Source organism: Nyctereutes procyonoides, unplaced genomic scaffold (genome assembly GCF_905146905.1).
Source record: "Nyctereutes procyonoides isolate TBG_1078 unplaced genomic scaffold, NYPRO_anot_genome, whole genome shotgun sequence".
In the NCBI taxonomy this organism is placed as follows: Eukaryota; Metazoa; Chordata; class Mammalia; order Carnivora; family Canidae; genus Nyctereutes; species Nyctereutes procyonoides.
The window spans coordinates 21,512,107-21,532,512 of record NW_026575034.1 but is presented as its reverse complement, the minus strand read 5'-3'; the positions used below and the strand labels follow the sequence as shown (position 1 = coordinate 21,532,512).

Here is a 20,406-nt window from a genome sequence, read left to right as displayed (position 1 = left end):
CAATCCCTTTCTATCTTTAGGAACAGCTTTAGTAAAATAGGTATGGTTTCTTCTTTAAACATTTGAAAGAATTCCCCGAGGAAGCCATCTGGCCCTGGACTTTTTTGTCTTGGGCGGTTTTTGATGACTGCTTCAATTTCCTCCTTGCTTATTGGCCTAGTCAGGTTTTCTATTTCTTCCTGTTCCAGTTTTGGTAGTTTGAGGTTTTCCAGATATGCGTCCATTTCTTCTACATTGCCTACTTAATTGGCGTATAGCTGCTGATAATATGTTTTTATAATTGTTTAAATTTCCTTAGTATTGGTGGTGATCTCTCCTTTTCATTCATGATTTTATTAATATGAGTTTTTCTCTTTTGTTTTTAATAAGGCTGGCTAATGGTTTATCTATCTTATTAATCCTTTCAAAGAACCAACTCCTGGTTTTGTTATCTATTCAAGCTATCACTTCTTCTGGTCTCTATTTCATTGAGTTCTGCTCGAATCTTTATTAACTCTTTCTGCTGAGTGTAGGATCTATTTGCTGTTCTTTCTACAGATCCTTTTGGTGCAAGGTTAGCTTCTATCTTGGAGTTTTTTCCTATTTTTTGAGGGATGCTGTCATTGAGATGTATTTCCCTCTTAGTACTGCTTTTGCTATATCCCAAAGATTTTGCACCGTTGTATCTTCATTCTCATTAGTTTCCATGAATCTTTTTAATTCTTCTCTAATTTCCTGGTTGACCCTTTCATCTTTTAGCAGGATGCTCTTTAACCTCCACATGTTTGAGCTTCTTCCAAATTTCTTCTTCTGATTTATTTCAAGTTTCAAAGCATTATTGTCTGAAAATATTCAGGGGACAATATCAATCTTTTCGTATTGGTTAAGACCTGATTTGTGACCCAGTATGTGATCTATTCTTGAGAAAGTTCCACGAGCACTTAAGAAGAATGTGTGATCCCGTTTAGATTTCCACTAAAAGCATACGATACCTAGGAATAAGCCTTACCGAAGAGGAAAAGAATCTACACCCTAAAAACTACAGAATAGGGATCCCTGGTGGCGCAGCAGTTTAGCGCCTGCCTTTGGCCCAGGGCGCGATCCTGGAGACCCGGGATCGAATCCCACGTCGGGCTCCCGGTGCATGGAGCCTGCTTCTCCCTCTGCCTGTCTCTGTCTCTCTCTCTCTCTCTCTCTCACTGTGTGCCTATCATAAATAAATAAAAAAAATAAAAAACAAACACTACAGAATACTTCTGAAAGAAATTGAGAAAGACACAAAGAGATGGAAAAATATACCATGCTCATGGACTGGAAGAATTAATACTGTGAAAATGTCAATGCTACCCAGGGCAATTTACACATCCAATGCAATCCCTATCAAAATACCATGGACGTTCTTCCAGACAGCTGGAAAAAATAATTTTAAGATTTGTGTGGAATCAGAAAACACCCCAAATAGCCAGGGGAATACTGAAAAAGAAAACAGGAGCCAGGGGTATCCCAAACCCGCATTTCAAGTTGCACTACACATCTGTGTCCATCAAGACAGTATGATACTGGCACAAAAACAGACACATAGATCAACAGAACAAAACAGAGAACCCAGAAATGAGCCCTCAACTCGATGATCAACTAATATTCGACAAAGCAGGGAAAGACTATCCACGGGAAAAATGACAATCTCTTCAATAAATGGTGCTGGGAAAATTGGACATCCACATGCAGAGGAATGAAACTAGACCATTCTCTTAGCCCATACACAAAGATAAACTCAAAATGGATGAAAGATCTAAATGTCAGACAAGATTCCATTAAAATCCTAGAGGAGAACACAGGCAATACCCTTTTTGAACTTGGCCACAGTAACTTCTTGCAAGACACCTCTATGAAGGCAAAGGAAACAAAAGCAAAAATGAATAATTGGGACTTCATCAAGATAAAAAGCTTCTGCACAGCAAAAGGAACAGTCGACAAAACTAAAAAAAAAAATCTACAGTATGGGAGAAGATATTTGTAAATGACATATCAGATAGAGGGCTAATACCCAAGATCCATAAAGATCTTATTAAATCAACAGCAGAGAAACAAACAATCCAATCCTGAAATTGGCTAAAGACATGAACAGAAATTTCACAAAGGAAGACATAGACACGGCCAACAAGCCTGAGAAAATGCTCCACATCACTTGCCATCAGGGAAATACAAATCAAAACCACAATGAGATACCTCCTCATACCAGAGAACATGGTGAAAAGTAACAAGACAGAAAACAACAAGTGTTGTAGAGGATGTGGAGAAAAGGGAACTCTCTTGCACTGTTGGTGGGAATGTGAAATGGTGCAGCCACTCTGGAAAACTGTGTGGATGTTCCTCAAAGAGTTAAAAATAGATCTGCCCTACGACCTACCAATTGCACTGCTGGTGATTTACCCCAAAGATACAGATGCAATGAAATGGCAGGACACCTGCATCCCAATGTTTATAGCAGCAATGTCCACAATAGCCAGACTGTGGGAGGAGCCTCGGTGTCCATCGAAAGAAGAATGGATGAAGAAAATGTGGTCTATGTATACAATGGAATATTACTCAGCCATTAGAAACGACAAATATCCACCATTTGCTCTCATGTGGTTGGAACTGGAGGGTAGTATGCTGAGTGAAGTAAGTCAATCTGAAAAGAACAAACATTATATGGTCTCATTTATTTGGGGAATATAAAAATTAGTGAAAGGGAATAAAGGGGAAAGGAGAAAAAGTTTTTGTGAAATATGCGAGAGAGATATAGAACATGAGAGACTCCTAACTCTGGGAAATGAACAAGAGATAGTGGAAGGGGAAGTGGGTCAGGGGTTAAGGTGACTGGGTGTCAGGCACTGAGGGGGGCACTTGATGGGATGAGCACTAGGTGTCATGCTATATGTTGGGAAATTGAACTCCAACAAAAAATATATATATATATATATAAAAGACCACACTAAAAAGCAGAATTACTGGCCTATATTGCTGATAAACAAGGATGCAGAAATTCTCAATAAAATACTCTAAATTGAATTCCACAGTGCATTAAAAGAGTTATTCACCACAATGAAGTGGAATTTTTCCTGGGCTATAGGAGTGGTTCAATATTCACAAATCAATATACGTGATACACCACATTAATTAAAAGAAAGATAAGAACTATATGATTTTGTCAAAAGATGCAGAAAAAGCATTTGACAACATGCAGCATCGATTCTTGATAAAAAAAAAAACAAACCTCAACAAAGTAGGGATAGATGGAAGACATTTCAACATTGTAAAGATATATGAAAGACCCATGGCTAATATCATCCTCAATGGGAAAACTGTTCCTTTCCCCAATGGTCAGGAACAAGACAAGGATGTTCAATCTCACCATTACTACTTAATATAGTACTGGAAGTCTTGGCTTCCATAATCAGAAAACAAAATAAATAAAAGGCACTCCATCTGACAAGGAAGAAGTCAAATGTTAAGTATTTGCAGATGATATAATACTCAATGTAGAAAACCTGAAAGACTTGAAAAAATTATTAGAACTCCTACATGAATTCAGCAAACTTGCAGGATATAAAATCATTGTGCAGAAATCTGTTGCATTTCTATACACCAACAATGAAGCCGCAGAAAAAGACATCAAGGAATCGATTCCCTTTGTCATTGCATCAAAAACCAAGATGATACCTAAGAATAAACCTAACCAAAGGTATAAAAATCTGTACTCTTAAAACTATAGAACACTAATGCAAGAAATTGAAGAGGACAGTAAGAAATAGAAAAGCCTTCCATGATCATGGATTGGAAGAACAAACGTTGTTAAAATGCCTATACTACTCAAAGAATTCTACACATTAAATGCAATCCTTATCAAAATAACATCAGTATTTTTCACAGAGCTAGAACAAACATCCCTAAAATTTGTATGCAACCACAGAAGAACCTGAATGCCCAAAGCAATCCTAAAACAGAAGAGTAAGATAGGAGACATCATGATTCTGGACTTCAAGCTATATTAAAAAGCTGTAGACATCAAGACATTACGGTACTGGCATGAAAACAGACATATAGATCAATGGAACAGAATAGAAAACTCAGAAATGAAGCCACAACTATCTGGTCAACTAATCTTCAACAAAGCAGGAATGAATATCCAGTAAGGAGTGGGGAATCAGTCTCTTCCACAAATGGTACTGGAAAAAATTGGAAAGCAACATGCAGAAGAATGAAACTGGCCCACTTCCTTACAGTGCACACACACACACACACACACACACACACACACACACACAAAAAAAAAAAACCTTCAAAATGGATGAAATACCTAAGTGTGAGACAGGAAAACATCAAAATCATAAAGGATAACTTAGGCAGAAACCTCTTTGACTGCAGTAGCAACTTCTTACTAGACTTGTCTCCAGAGACAAGGGAAACAAAAGCAAAAATGAACTAATGGGATTTCATAAAGATAAAAACTTCTGCACAGCAAAGATAATAATCAACAAAACTAAAAGATAACCTATGGAATCAAGAAGATAATTGCAAGCAACATATCTGATAAAGGGTTAGTATCCAAAATCTATAAAGAACTTATCAAACTCAACACCCAAAAAACAAATAATCCAGTCAAGAAATGTGCAGAAGATATGAATAGACACCTTTCAGAAGAATATCCAGATAACTAACAGACGTGAAAAGATGCTCAACATCACTTATCCTCAGGGAAATACAAACTGAAACCATGATGAGATATCACCTCACACCAGGAAGAATGGCTAAAATTAACACAAGAAACAACAGGTGTTGGCTAGTATGCAAAGAAGAATCCTATTGCACTCTTGGTGGGAATACAAACTGGAGCAGCCACTCTGGAAGAGACCATGGAGGTTCCTCAAAAGGTTACAAATAGACCTACCTTACAAACAGGCAATTGGACTACTAGGTATTTACCAAAAGGATACAAAAATACTGATTCAGAGGGGTACATGCACCTCAATGTTTATAGTACCATTATCAACAATAGCCAAATTATTGAAAGAACTAAAATATCCATCAATTGATAAATGGATAAAGAAGAGGTGACATGTATATGTATAAATAAATAAATATGTATATATAAATAAATATAAACATGTATATATAATAATACATATATAAATATGTATTTATATAAATATATTTATTCCATATATATTGGAATATGGAATATGGACTATGGAATATTAGCCATCAAAAGTAATGAAATCTTGCCATTTACATCATGTGGATGGAGCTAGAGTATATTATGCTAAATGAAATATGTTAGAGAAAGGCAGATATAGTATGATCTCTATCATATGTAGAATTTAAGAAAGAAAATAGATGAACATATAAGAAGGGGAAAAGAAAAAAAGGAGAGAGGGAAGCAATCCATAAAAGACTCTTAATGAGGGATCCCTGGGTGGCGCAGCGGTTTGGCGCCTGCCTTTGGTCCAGGGCGCGATTCTGGAGACCCCGGATCGAATCCCATGTCGGGCACCCGGTGCATGGAGCCTGCTTCTCCCTCTGCCTGTGTCTCTGCCTCTTTCTCTCTCTCTCCCTCTGTGTGACTATCATAAAATAAATAAAAATTAAAAAAATTTAAAGACTCTTAATGATAGAAAACTGAGAATTGATAGAGGGAGGTGGATGGAGTTGGGCTAGATGGTTGATGGATATTAAAGAGAGCACTTGCTGTGATGCGCACTGGATATCGCATGTCAGTGGTGCATCACTGAATTCTACTCCAGAAAGTAATACCACCCTGTATGTTAAATTACTAAAATTTAAATTAAAAAAAAAATAAAACAGTTGCCATAAAGCAGTCAGTGGATGAGCTGGACAGCTAAATAAATGCAGCTGAGTGGCATATCAGTGGGCTGGATCAGGCCAAGGAGTTTCATAGTCCTATTACATAACGGTTAGAAGACACAGAAAGAAGGAGGAGAAAATGAATAAGAGATCATATGCAAGGATGTCACAATGTAAATTTGGTAGTACCTGAGTCACATGAGGAAATAAATAAATAGACTGGGAACATACTTGAAGAAAGTGAAATGCAGGACTGCTCCCAAATTTAAAAAATGTAAGACTGAATTTTGAAGGTATTTTATAAAGACAAATTAGATGTCCAAAATAAAACCTTCTAGGCTCGGTGTCCATCGAAAGATGAATGGATAAAAAAGATGTGGTTTATGTATACAATGGAATATTACTCAGCCATTAGAAACGACAAATACCCACCATTTGCTTCGACGTGAATGGAACTGGAGGGTATTATGCTGAGTGAAGTAAGTCAATCGGAGAAGGACAAACATTGTATGTTCTCATTCATTTGGGGAATATAAATAATAGTGAAAGGGAATAGAAGGGAAGGGAGAAGAAATGGGTAGGAAATATCATAAAGGGAGACAGAGCATAAAGACTCCAAACTCTGGGAACAAACGTGGGGTGGTGGAAGGGGAGGAGGGCGGGGGGTTGGGGTGAATGGGTGACGGGCACTGAGGGGGGCACTTGACGGGATGAGCACTGGGTGTTATTCTGTATGTTGGTAAATTGAACACAAATAAAAAATAAATTTAGTATTTAAAAAAATAAAAAAACAAAAACTTCTAGATATATTATGATATCAGAAAAAAAAAAAAAAACAGTTCTAAAGGCTATGTGTAGGTCACCTATTACCTTTGGTAGGTTCCTAAACAGATTCTGAGACTTTGATGTATACTGGTGGTATTTTGAGGAGTTGAAGTGGAAAATAAAAGGATGGAGTAGAAACAAAAGTAAACCAGAAATAATGTAATTTTAGTAATACACAAAAAATGATTAAAAAATAAAAATTAGCGATTCACAAAGAAGGTGTTAATATGGCCACAAATTCTTTAACACTCCCTCTCATAAAGAAGCCAAGTCCAGTCTCCCTACTGCTAAATCTGGGCTGATTCCAGGGACTCACTCATAAGCAACAGAATATGGCACAAGTGATGCCAGTTATAAACTACATATATAGAAGTAATCTACAAAATTTAGTAAATAACTAAAAATACTTGGATAGATTCAAATGGGATCTCACCCTACTATATAATATTATGTATTACAAAGCAATACTAATACAAATAATGTAGCATTGTCATAGTAGTAAAGTCAAACACACCAATGACGGAACAGAAACACGACCAAGTGTGCGTGAAACTTGGTATTCAGTAAAGTTTACACTTCAAGTCAGTGAGAGAGATCAAATATTTATCTCTATATAGAGATAGAAAGCTAAAAATAAGATAAATATAGATAAGATACAGAGATAAAAATAAAATTACTTATAACACTGTGAGTAGGGGTGGTATTCAGAAATACTTAGTAGTACCCCGAAGGGGAGAAAGGGAGAATGGTGGTAGAGTAGGAGGACCCTAGCTTCATTCAGTCTCACAAACACAACTAGGTAATTATCAAATCATCCTAAATACCTCCAAAATCAACCTGAAGTTTGACAGAACAGACTCCATAACTAAAGGAAGAGTAGAAGCCACATCAAGGAAGGTACAAAGTGAAGAAAGAGACATGGGTCACAGATGCTATAGAGGGGATGGAGCTGTGGTCACAAGGAAGGGTGAGAGAGAAAAGCACACAAGGAAATGCACAGGGAGATCATTTTCCCAAAACCAATGGCTTGGAAGTGAGAAAGGCTGAACTTCATGAGTTCTTCCAACCAGTGGGGCTTAAAGCCTGGAATTTTAAAGGTCTGCAGGCATGGCTGGGATAGAGCCAAGAGGGTACTACACTGCTCCTGGAGACAAGGCAGGCAAACAACCCAAGGAAGACAGCTTGGAAATAGCCATCTGAAAAATGCTTGGGGCACATTGTGGGGAGAGTGCATCACTAGGGGGAGGAATTCATGGACTCCTCTCCAGGAACAAAGGAGCTGGTTGGCATGATTTCCATCTCCGGCTTCTAAAAATAAACACAGAGACAACTAAGAGAAGCAGCTCAGAGGCTACACTGGCTGCTTAACTTGCATACACCAAACCCTAGCCCCCACCCCCTGCACTCTGGCAGACTGCTCTTCTCAGTCAAGCTTGACTCAGTCCCAACAGAGCAGGCCCCTCACCCAGAAGATCAGCACACACACCTGCCCACACCATCTCTCCTGACCAGAGTGTTCTGCAGGGACACAGTTCTAGTGGAGTTGGGGTCGGGTTTCATTTAACAAGCAGATCAGAGCACACCTAGTTAAAATTATTCACATTCAGGTCAAGCACCAAACTGCACACAGCAGACAAGCAGAACCTCTGCAGATGACTAGCCTAAAGGATAAAGCAGCCACAACACAACAGCACAGTACATGCAGAACACATCTGAAACACTCCCTGAAGTGTCATGACCTCTTCTTCATAAGGCCATTACTTTCAGGAGCAGGAGACATTACTGGCTTTTGTAACACAGAGAAGAAGGCAGAGACTTAGACAAAATGCCAAGATGGAGGAATTTATTCCAAATGATTGAATAAGATAAGGTCACAGCCAGAGATTTAAGTGAAACAAATATAAATAACATACCTGACGGCAATTTTAAAGCAACTGTCATAAGGATAGTCACTGGGTTTGGCAAAAGAGTAGGAGACATCAGAGACATCCTTACCACAGGGATTCAGAGTTAAAAAAAAGCATCAATCACAGATGAAGAATGCACCAAATGAGATTGGAAACAAGCCTGATGCAATAAAGAGCAGGCTGGAAGAAGCAGAGGAAAAAAATAGTGAACTACAAGACAATATAATGGAAAACAATGAAGATGAACAAAACAGAGAAGGAATTATGGAAAACAAGAATAGACTTAGGGAACTCATTGACTCCATCAAATGTATTAACATATGTAATACTAGGGGTGGTGGAAGGGGAGGTGGGCGGGGGGTGGGGGCGACTGGGTGATGAGCACTGAGGTGGGCACTTGACGGTATGAGCACGGGGTGTTATTCTATATGTTGGCAAATTGAACACCAATAAAAAATAAATTCATAAAAAAAATTCAAATGTATTAACATATGTATTATAGGAATTCCAAAAGGAGAGGAAAGGTGTCGGAAATTTATTTCAAGAAATAATAGCAGAAAGCTTCTCTAACCTGAGGAAGGAAACAGACGTCCAGATCCAGGAATACAGAGAACTCCCATCAAAATGAACAAAACCAGGCCAATACAAGTACCTATTGTAATTAAATTAACAAAATTTACTGGTAAAGAAAAAAATCTTAAAAGCAACAAGACAAAAATAGTCCTTAACTTACGAAGGAAGACCTATACCGCTCGCTGGAGATCTCACAAGAGAATTTGGCAAACCAAAAGGGAGTGCCTTGATATATACAAAGTGATGAATGGGAAAAATCTACAACCAAGAATACTCTATCCAGTAAGGCTATCACTCAAAATAAGAGGAGCAATAAATAGTTTCCCAGACAAACAAAAATTAAAGGAGTCATTGACCACTAAACCAGCCCTGCCAAAAATATTAAAGGGGACTCTCTGAGTGCAGAGGGAATAACAAAATGACAAAGACAAGAAAAGATCAGAGAACATCTCCAGAAACAAAAACAAATGAGTAATAAAATGGCAATAAATACATATCTATCAATAGTTACTTTTAATGTAAATGGGTAAAATGCTCAAATCAAAAGACACTAGGTGTCAGAATGAACTGAAAAAAAAAAGAAAAAATCTATATGCTACCTACAAGAGACTCATTTTATTTTTTTATTTTTTTAATTTATTTTTATTGGAGTACAATTTGACAACATATAGAATAACACCCAGTGCTCATCCCATCAAGTGCCCCCCTCAGTGCCCGTCACCCAGTCATGCCCACCCCCACCCCGCCCACCTCCCTTTCTGCCACCTCTTGTTCGTTTCCCAGAATTAGGAGTCTCTCATATTCTGAAGAGACTCATTTTAGACCTAAACACATCTGTAGATAGAAAGTGAGGGGTTGGAAGAACATCTATCATGCAAATGGATGTCAAAAAAAGCCAGAGTAGCAATAATTATATCAGACAAACTGGACTTTAGTCTTTATCTAGAGTTTAGTCAAAGACTAAAGAGAGACAAAGAAGGGCATTATATAATCATAAAGGAGACAATCCAACAAGATATAACAATTGTAAAACACTGAAAATAGAAATTGAAGAGGATGCAAAATGGAAAAAATATTCTCTGCTCATGAATTAGAAAAAAAAATGTTGTCAAAACGTCTACAATTCCCAAAGCAATCTACACATTTAATGCAATCCCTATCAAGCTATCAACAGCATTTTTCACAGAGCTAAAACAAACAATTCTAAAATTTGTTTAGAATCACAAAAGACCACAAACCGCCAAAGCAAATTTGAAAAAGAAAAGCAAAGCTACAGGCATCACAATTCGACTTCAAGTTGCCTTACAAAGCTGTAGTCATCAACACAGTATGGTATTGGCACAAAAACAGACACATGGATCAATGGAACAGAATAGAGAACCCAGAAATGGACCCTCAACTCTGTGGTCAAGTAGTCCACAAAACAGTAAAGAATATCCAATGGAAAAAAGACAATCTCTTCAGCAAACAGTGTTGGGAAAATTGAACAGTGACATGCAAAGAATGAAACTGGAGCACTTTATTACAGCACACACAAAAATAAATTCAAAATGGATTAAAGACCTACATGTAAGACCTGAAATCATAAAAATCCTAGAGGAGAACACAGGCAGCAACTTCATTGACATCAACCATACCAACTTCCTACTAGATATGTCTCCTGAAACAAGGAAAAGTAAAGTAAAAATGCCCTATTGGGACTTCATCAAAATAAAAAGCTTCTGCACAGCAAAGGAGATACTCGATAAAACTAAGAGTCAACCTATAGAACGGGAGCAAATATTTGCAAATGACATACCTATAAAGGGTTAGTACCCAAGATACATGAAGAATTTATAAAATTCAACACCCAGGAAACAAACCTTCAATTAAAAAATGTGCAGAAAACATAAACTATTTTTCAAAGAAGACATACAGATGGTCAATAGACACATGAAATGTTGTGCAACATCACTCACCATCAGGGAAATATAAATCAAAACTACAATGAGCTACCACCTCACATCAGTCAGAAAGGCTAAAATCAACCCAAGAAACAACAGTAGCTGGTGAGGATGTGGACAAAGGGGAACCCTCTTGCACTGTTGGTAGGGATGTAAACTGGTGCAGCCATTCTGGAAAACAGTATGGACGTTCCCCAAAAACTAAAAATAGAACTAACCTATAACCTAGCAATTGCATTACTAGGTATTTAGCCAAAGATTACAAAAATATTGTTCAAAGGGATACATGTACCCTGATATTTATTAATTAATTAATTTATTTATTTATTTTTTAAATATATTTTTTTAATTTTTATTTATTTATGATAGTCACAGAGAGAGAGAGAGAGAGAGGCAGAGACACAGGCAGAGGGAGAAGCAGGCTCCATGCACCGGGAGCCCGACGTGGGATTCGATCCCGGGTCTCCAAGATCATGCCCTGGGCCAAAGGCAGGCGCCAAACCGCTGCGCCACCCAGGGATCCCCTACCCTGATATTTATAACAGCATTATGGACAATAGCCGAATTAAGGAAACAATCCATGTGTCCAACAACTGAAGAATGGATAAAGAAGATGCATGAACACAATATACTGTGTTCAATATCGTATATATACAATCTGTATAATATATATATATATAATATATGTATAATATTAATACTGTATCTCAATATATATACAAATATATTACTCATCCATAGAAAAGAATGAAATCTGGCCATCTGCAACAACATGGATGGAGCCAGAGTATTATGCTAAGTGAAATAAGTCAGAGAAAGACAAAGACTATATGATTTCATTCATATATGGAATTTAAGGAACAGAAGAAATAAATGGAAAAAGAAAGAGAGAGGGAAACTAAGAAACAGACTGTGAACTAAGAGAGCAAACTGATGGTTACCAAACAAGAAGGAGTGGGGGATGGGTGAATATGCAGATTAAAGAGTGAACTTGCTATGATGAGCACTGGGTGATGCATGGAAGTGTTGAATCATTGTATTGCACACCTGAAACTAAGATTACACTGTATGGTAGCTAACTGGAACTTAATTTCCTTTTAAAAGTAAAACAGGGATCCCTCGGTGGCGCAGCGGTTTGGCGCCTGCCTTTGGCCCAGGGCGCGATCCTGGAGACCCTGGATCGAATCCCACATCAGGCTCCCGGTGCATGGAGCCTGCTTCTCCCTCTGCCTGTGTCTCTGCCTCTCTCTCTCTCTCTCTCTGTGACTATCATAAATAAAAATTAAAAAAAAAAAAAAAAAAAAAAAAAAAAAAAAAAAAAAAGTAAAACAAAACAAACAAAAAACCTAGGACAGTTTACATAGAGTACATGGGTCAACAAGGTGGGTGGATACTTTAAAATCTAGAGCATAATTAAAACAACTTAGGCAACTATGTTTAAATTTAGAGAAAAAAAGAGATTTGGTAAAAGGCACACCAACTCTTTCAAGAAAATAGAAGCTATTCAGACTATGCAAGGTAGCTACCATTGACGGGCATGCTCTGGGGCAGTTTCCACACTTCATGGAACATGGGGAGGACTAGGAGACACCATGAGTGCCCAAGGTAGTGCTGAGGTGATAGGGGACTCAGGGTAGAGGAAATTTATAAAACTAGCAACACATTACTTAATATTTTCACAGCTGTTATGAATATAGCACCGCATACTAACTTAATACCACTCCCTACTCTTCACAGTGTAACCACAAACAGATTTAAATATATCAGTATGAAACATAATGCACTGTTTTACAAAAAAATAAAACAAACAAAAACAAATAAATAAAAGCACTTTGTGATCTTCTGAAGTGACCCCTAAATAAGATCCACTGAGAAAATCTATTCACAGAAGAATAGAATTTGACTCAATCAAATTGAAAGATGTCTGGACAGAAGACACTAAAATTGAGAGCTTCATAACACACTAGAGGAGAGACAAGCAATATCTAACCAACAAGGAGCTCTAATATTTGAAATACGCATAGATATTTTGACAAGATGCAGGAAAACAAAATTAATAGAAAAAGCAGATAAAGGATGTCAACATACAATTCACAGTATGAAGAACACAAATGGCTCAACAGTATATGAACAATGCTCACTTATCGGGAGAAAATCAAATTAAAAATAGTGACATAGTATTTTACATTCTTATACTTTTTTAACAAATAGCATCTAATGGTGGAAGGAATGTGAAAAATAAAGAAGCTTTGGGAATTTCTAGTAATATTTTATAAATAATTTGTGGAAAATTTTTATAATTTCTATGGAAATTAAATACTTTTATACCTTTCACTGAATTAAAAATCCTCCACATATACCGGTTTTAGATCTATAAAGAGAAGTGTACAAGGATATTGAAAGCAACATTATTTTTGGTAACAATTATGGGTCCTTAGGGCCTAAACTACTTACATGAAGAGAAAAAATGCACGTAATGGAAATCGAACAGTTAAAAAGATGAAGTGGACTTTCACAGAGCAAGGTGGACAGATGCTTACAAATTTCTGCTAAGTATAAACAAAGAATAACATCAGATTTATAAACCAATGACATTTTTACAATTCCATTTCCAACCTTTCCTACCATCAACAAACATGTAAATAATAAGCAAACCTAAGTTTAATTAGACATATTTTAAGAACACCAGAGTTTTCACTCACCTGAAGGAAAGAGGAACAGCAATGTTGAGATCTATGGGAGAAAGAGAGGTAAAATAGAGTAAAAGAAGGCCTTCAAAGAGACTGAAGGTGGTGGCACTGCCCAAGGAACATAGTTAACGATACTGTAATAGCTTTGTGTGGTGACAAACTATAGCTACACCTAAGGTGAGCATAGCATAATGTATAGACTTGTCCAATCACTATGTTGTATATCTGAAACTAAGGTAACATTGTGTGTCAATTACACTCAAATTTTTAAAAATCAATGAAAACAAATAAATAGAAAATAAAGAAACTGATCATGTTAGCTCCCAATATTGGAGAGGAGGGAAAAATTCACATGAAGTTCAAAATGAAAATTTTTATAAAAGGAATAAATCATATTTCCTAGTATAGAGTTGTATATACATCCCATTTGAAACATCTTTCACTATAGGAAAAAAATTCTATCGGATTTTCTTTCTGAAAAATACATTGTATTTTTTCAGGAATTTTTTTTTAAGTTTCTCTTGTATGTTTATCATCATAATGCAATGACAAAAGCCATGATATGTTAACATCAATCCATTAGATAGGATGGGTTGGGAGGGCTTATCAAACAGTTTTGTGCAGGAAGCCCATGAGAACTTCTGAATGAGCCTTTTTGTACCCATACAAGGCACTGAGCGTGCATGTGCAAAGGAGTATGAATATGGATGGACAGATGAGTGTAACACCCCTACATCCAGGAGACTAATTCCTGCAGCACACACAGTCAATGTTGGGCTAGATTAACAGAGCTCCTCACTTTCAGAGAGAAAGAAAATAATTTTCTTCTCACACCTGCCAGCCCGTCTGTCCCAGGAGGACATTTTAGGCCCAAGAGTAGTGATGGGAAGAAGTTCCCAGACGGCAATGTCCCTGAGGCTCTTGGGTTATAACTATACCAGATGCCTGAGAAACTAATCAGAACTCCAGTATTGCTGGGGCCGGCCTCCTTGCTCACATCCTCTGTAGGTGCGTCTGGTAAGAGGGTGTCTGAGGAGAAACTATACCAAGATTAGCAAGAACATGGGGGAGATCTTTGTCTTCAGTCCAGATCTGTGCTTTGTTCCATTCCTGAGTCAATACAGCTGAAGTACTTGGAAAATGGGGTGGAAGAGGCTGCATCCTGTCCCAGGTCAGGAGGCACATGTGAGAACCTGTGCTCTGAGAATTTCCCTTTTGCAATCCTCTGTCTTTTTTGGATCTTTTGCTGGGTGGTGTCAGAAATGCAGAGAAGCAGGAATTTGTCCATAGCCAATAAATGAGCAGAGGGGATCAGGGAAATATATCATCTGGAGCTCAGTTTAGAAAATTTGGGGGTTTCATCTGTGATTATGAACATTTAGAAGCCTTAGGGCAAAGACTCTATCCCCAAATGCCTGACTCATGGCACAAGAATTAAATGTAATCTCTACAACTTCAGAGACTGAGGATACAGACCACAGTGGGAGGATCCATGAGAGTCAGAAGATAGCCCCTTAGATTTCAGCTCTATCTAAAGAAATTCTAAAATCTACACCTGCCAAAAAGGGGGATTATGCACAAACCATAGGATCATAGAGACATCTGTCACTGGTTTGTTCAGAGCAAAGATGTCTGAAATGGTACATGGAAGACATGTCTCACAATTGTGTCTGTGTGCATGGAGTTAGGTGGTGCTTAACAATTCCTCCTCCACTTCATACAGCACTTGCATAGTGTTATGCTAAGGGTCTATCCTACAACATGGGAAAAAGCCCATCCTGCAGGTTGTCTGCTTTTATCATTGCCCTTCAACTTCACTGGATTCTTCATTCTGTCCCTACCTGGAAGCAGTAGTCATCAGTTCTAGTCCTTAGGCCTACTACTGTCACTGGCTAGCCCTGATTGCAATCCAAGGTTGAAAGAAGAATGGGGAAGGACATATATAGACTCAAAAGCTTTACTTCTAGGGCTGAATAGGTAGTTCAAGTTCAATGCTTGTTGGATAAACTATGGATTGAAGACTATGTAGAAATATCCACAGAAACAAGGAGAAAGGAGAAAAGAGTGAGTGGCAAGAATGGCTTAAAAAATCCTCCTATGTCTGAAACATATATTACATTGTATATATATAGACATATATATATACATTATATATATACGCAAATATATATTCAATATATTATATTGAAACAATTTTAAAAGGTAATAAACTATATTTGACATTATGCTAATTACTTGAGAGATAAGCAAATAGAGATAGATTAGAAGAATGAGAGATAATTCTGTATAGATAATGTGTTTCTAATTCTCTCCAGTTAATGTATTCTTAAATATTGATAATCTATATCTATTATATAATATCATTATCAATATACATATGTTCTTATGAATTTTTTCTGTATTTTCATGAATATTTTGTAAGGCATCATATGACTCAAACTTCAACTACTATAACAATATATAATGCAAATCAATGTCTTAAATGAAGACTTTTAATTTATAAGCAAGAACTATAATTATTTCCTCATATATGATATTTTGGAAATTCTATTTTTTAAACATTAACTTACCTTTACTCTATTTTTAAATATAATTTTAACAATTCCTCATTCTTCTTCTTCATTCATTGTGTAAAGCTTAAAAATTTACAGATTTTATGTACTACTATTGAATTAAATTATATCTTTAAAAAAATGGTCCTGTGGAGTCTCAGAAATTGCACCCTAGGGCTAGAAATGAGTATCCCAAACTTCTTCAGGAGACAAAGAGAACATGCTTCTTTCTCTATGAATACTACATGGACACTCATGCCTGAATTTCCACTTCTTCCGTTTGGCTGTATCCTCCAATTCTCATTTCAATATTTTCCCTCCTTCCATGCAATGAATTCCTAATTCCTCCCAAGAATACTCTGAAATGCCTGAAGAAGAAAAGCTTCTCAGACATGGTGAGATATAGAGCCCTAATGTATAAGACATATATGTCAAAATTTTGCAGAGTAGGATCAGAGGATGCAATCAGCAAGAACAAAAGACAAAATGCAAATGATAAAAGTGGTGATTAGAAAGAATATTTAGATTTTAGAGGCATGAGGTATCCAACTAGAAAAATGGAAAGAAGAGTTGAGTGAACATAGTGCTCAAGACAAGAGAAGGTCCTTTGATCACCAATTGAAGACTGGACGTTATTTTTCTATGGGTTTTTACCATCACGACTTCCAGCTTGTGCAGCATCTCCCAATCTTTGTGAGCCAATACACCGAGACAAAGCATAACCACTAGACAGGAGGACCTGGATCATTGTATTGGAGGTAGAAGGGGAAAGGGAAAGGGGGTGAAAGTACATAAAAGTACATTTCATCACTCTCACACTATTGCAATGAGAATTATCAATGCTTAGCTTCTTCAATGACACATATGCCTCCTCCATACATATGTGCAAGTGCACATTCTACTTTTACATTGTTCCATTCCTGAAGTCAAGAATCCCACACGTATGAAGATGTATTTGCAATTACGTGGCAGGATCCATACCCACCAAATTAAAATGACTTTTTGACAAAATGAAAATTAACTAATGTTCATGCCAGGATATAGTATTTTTAATCTGTTATTAAAGCCAACTATCGCTGAAAATTCAGAGCAGGGGTGGCATGGAAAACTAGGAATCTGTACCTAGTCAAACTTTGTGACACACTCTGTTACTCATTTCTGTGTGTTGTTATAGTTAAATTGCCATGTGTTATATAGGTAGGTAGTCATCAAAGAACAAAAAAACAAAAAGGAAGAAACTTATAAAGACAAATCTAGGGACTCATCTGTCCCAAAGTACTTTTCAAAGTAACTTTATCCTTTCTTTTGTTGCTACAAAGATATAACATTCTCTCAAAAGCAGAACTTGAACAAATCAAAAATGTATAAATGAACCATATACCTTAGTCCTCTACACTGCTTAGTGATAGAAATATCAGAGCAGGATCAGAACACAAAGAATAAAGACATGAATTTACATGGCTCTCGATGACCTGCTAGGACTCACACGAGTTTCACCTAGGTGAAGCAAATTGTAGTGAATTTATGTGTCTTGATTCAGTAGCTAATTTTTACCCTAATTTTACAGATCACTAAAGGAAAACTGTAGAAATATATGACAGAAGATGACAACAAATCAAAATGGGACCATATCCACTGAGATTTCAGACTTTCTCCTGAATTGTTTTGTCAGGTCTCCCAGCTGGCAACTTTCTTTCTCCCTGCCCCTCAGCCTCCTCTTCCTCCTGGCCATGGGGGCCAATGGTGTTCTCCTGATCACCATCTGGCTGGACGCCTCTCTGCACGAGCCCATGTACTACCTGCTCAGCATCCTCTCCCTATTGGACATCGTGCTCTGCCTCACTGTCATCCCCAAAGTCCTGACCATATTCTGGTTTGATCTCAAGTCCATCAACTTCTATGCTTGCTTCATTCAGATGTACATCATGAATTGCTTCCTTGCCATGGAGTCCTGCACATTCATGGTCATGGCCTATGACCGCTATGTGGCCATCTGCCACCCACTGAGGTACCCATCCATCATCACAGAACAATTTGTAGCTAAGGCTGCTATTTTTATTTTGGCCAGGAATGCTATTTCTTCAGTGCCTATTCCCATTCTATCATCCAGACTCCATTACTGTGGGAGAAATGTCATTGAGAATTGCATCTGTGCCAATATGTCTGTCTCCAAGCTCTCCTGTGATGATGTCACCATCAATCGCCTCTACCAGTTTGCTGCAGGCTGGACAATTCTAGGATCTGATCTCATCTTTATCTTCCTCTCCTACAGCCTCATACTGAGAGCTGTGCTGAGACTCAAGGCAGAGGGTGCTATGGCCAAAGCCCTGAGCACATGTGGTTCTCACTTCATCCTTATCCTCTTCTTCAGCACTATCCTTCTGGTCTTCGTGCTCACTCATGTGGCAAAGAAGAAAGTCTCCCCTGATGTGCCAGTCTTGCTCAATGTTCTCCACCATGTCATTCCTGCAGCCCTCAATCCCATTGTTTATGGAGTGCGAACTCAGGAGATCAAGCAAGGAATCCAGAGATTACTAAACAAAGGATGGTAGTGAGAACAACTGGAGCTCTGGCTTCCTAAATTAGAATGATTTTGAATCAATACTGGGTGAGTGACCTGCAATTCATACTATGAGTTATAATCTCAAACTGGGTAAATTGGATATTGTTCCTTCTTTAATAAAACTTAAGTGTCATTATATGTCTCCTTTCTCTCACTTCTCCTTTAACAATATCCTTAGCCTCTTTTGTTATACCCATGCATATTATCATATTTTGCAAAATCCTGGATTTCCACTGGGCAGGTTCTAAAGTGAGAAATTTATTTTTTTCCAGATAGTAGAAGTGGTTTGTTTTACTTTTTATTGGAGTTCAATCTGCCAGTATTCAGTAGACACCAAGTGCTCATCCCACCAAGTGCCCCTCTCAGTGCCCATCACCCAGTCACCGCAACACCCAGCCCACCTCTCTGTCCACTTCCACCTGTTCATTTCCCAGAGTTAGGTGTCTCTCATGTGTGTCACCCTCACTGATATTTTCACTCTTTTTCTCTACTTTCCCTTTACTCCCTTTCACTAATTTTTATATTCCCCAAATGAATGACACCATATAATGTTTGTCCTGCTCCAATTGACTTACTTCACTCTGCATAATACCCTCCAGTTCCATCCACATCGAAGCAAATGGTGGGTATTTGTCATTTCTAATGGCTGAGTAATATTCCATTGTATACATAGACCACACCTTCTTTATCCATTCATCTTTTGATGGATACTGAGACTCCTTCCACAGTTTGGCTATTGTGGATATTGCTGCTATAACCATCAGGGTGCAGGTGTCCCAGCATTTCTTTGCATCTGTATCTTTGTAGTAAAACCCCAGCAGTGCAATTGCTGGGTGGTAAGGCATATGTATTTTAACTCTTTGAGGAACCACCACACAGTATTCCAGAGTGGCTGCACCAGTTCACACTCCCACCCACAGTGCAAGACTGTTCCACTTTCTCGACATCTTCTCCAACTTTTGTTGTTTCCTGCCTTGTTAATTCTCACCATTCTCACTCGTGTGAGGTGGTATGCATTGTGGTTTTGATTTGTATTTACCTGATGGCCAATGATGCGGAGCATTTCCTCATGGGCTTCTTGGCCATGTCTCTGTCTTCCTTTGAAATTTCTATTCAGGAATTTTGCCCACTTCATTATTGGATTGTTTGTTTCTTTGCTGTTGAGTTTAATAAGTTCTTTGTATATCTTGGATACTACCCCTTTATATGATACTTCATTTGCAAATATCTTCTCCCATTCTGTAGGTTGTCTCTTAGTTTTGTTGACTGTTTCTTCGGCTGTGCAGAAGCTTTTTATCTTGATGAAGTCCCAATAATTCATTTTTGCTTTTGTTTCTCTTGCCTCATGTATGTATCTTGAAAGACATTGCTGTGGCCAAATTCAAAAAGGGTGTTGCCTGTGTTCTCCTCTAGGATTTTTTTTTTAATTTTTTTTATGATAGTCACACACACAGAGAGAGAGAGAGAGAGAGAGAGAGAGGCAGAGACACAGGCAGAGGGAGAAGCAGGCTCCATGCGCCGGGAGCC

General features: G+C 37.8%; 1 protein-coding gene across 1 annotated transcript; it reads left to right on the top strand.

Moving 5' to 3' along the window:
- Positions 1–17,920: 17,920 nt before the first annotated feature.
- LOC129505069 (olfactory receptor 56A3-like) lies at positions 17,921–18,868 on the top strand. The gene has a single exon (XM_055318000.1). It carries the CDS (start codon positions 17,921–17,923, stop codon positions 18,866–18,868), a length of 948 nt encoding a protein of 315 aa, XP_055173975.1.
- Positions 18,869–20,406: the final 1,538 nt, after the last annotated feature.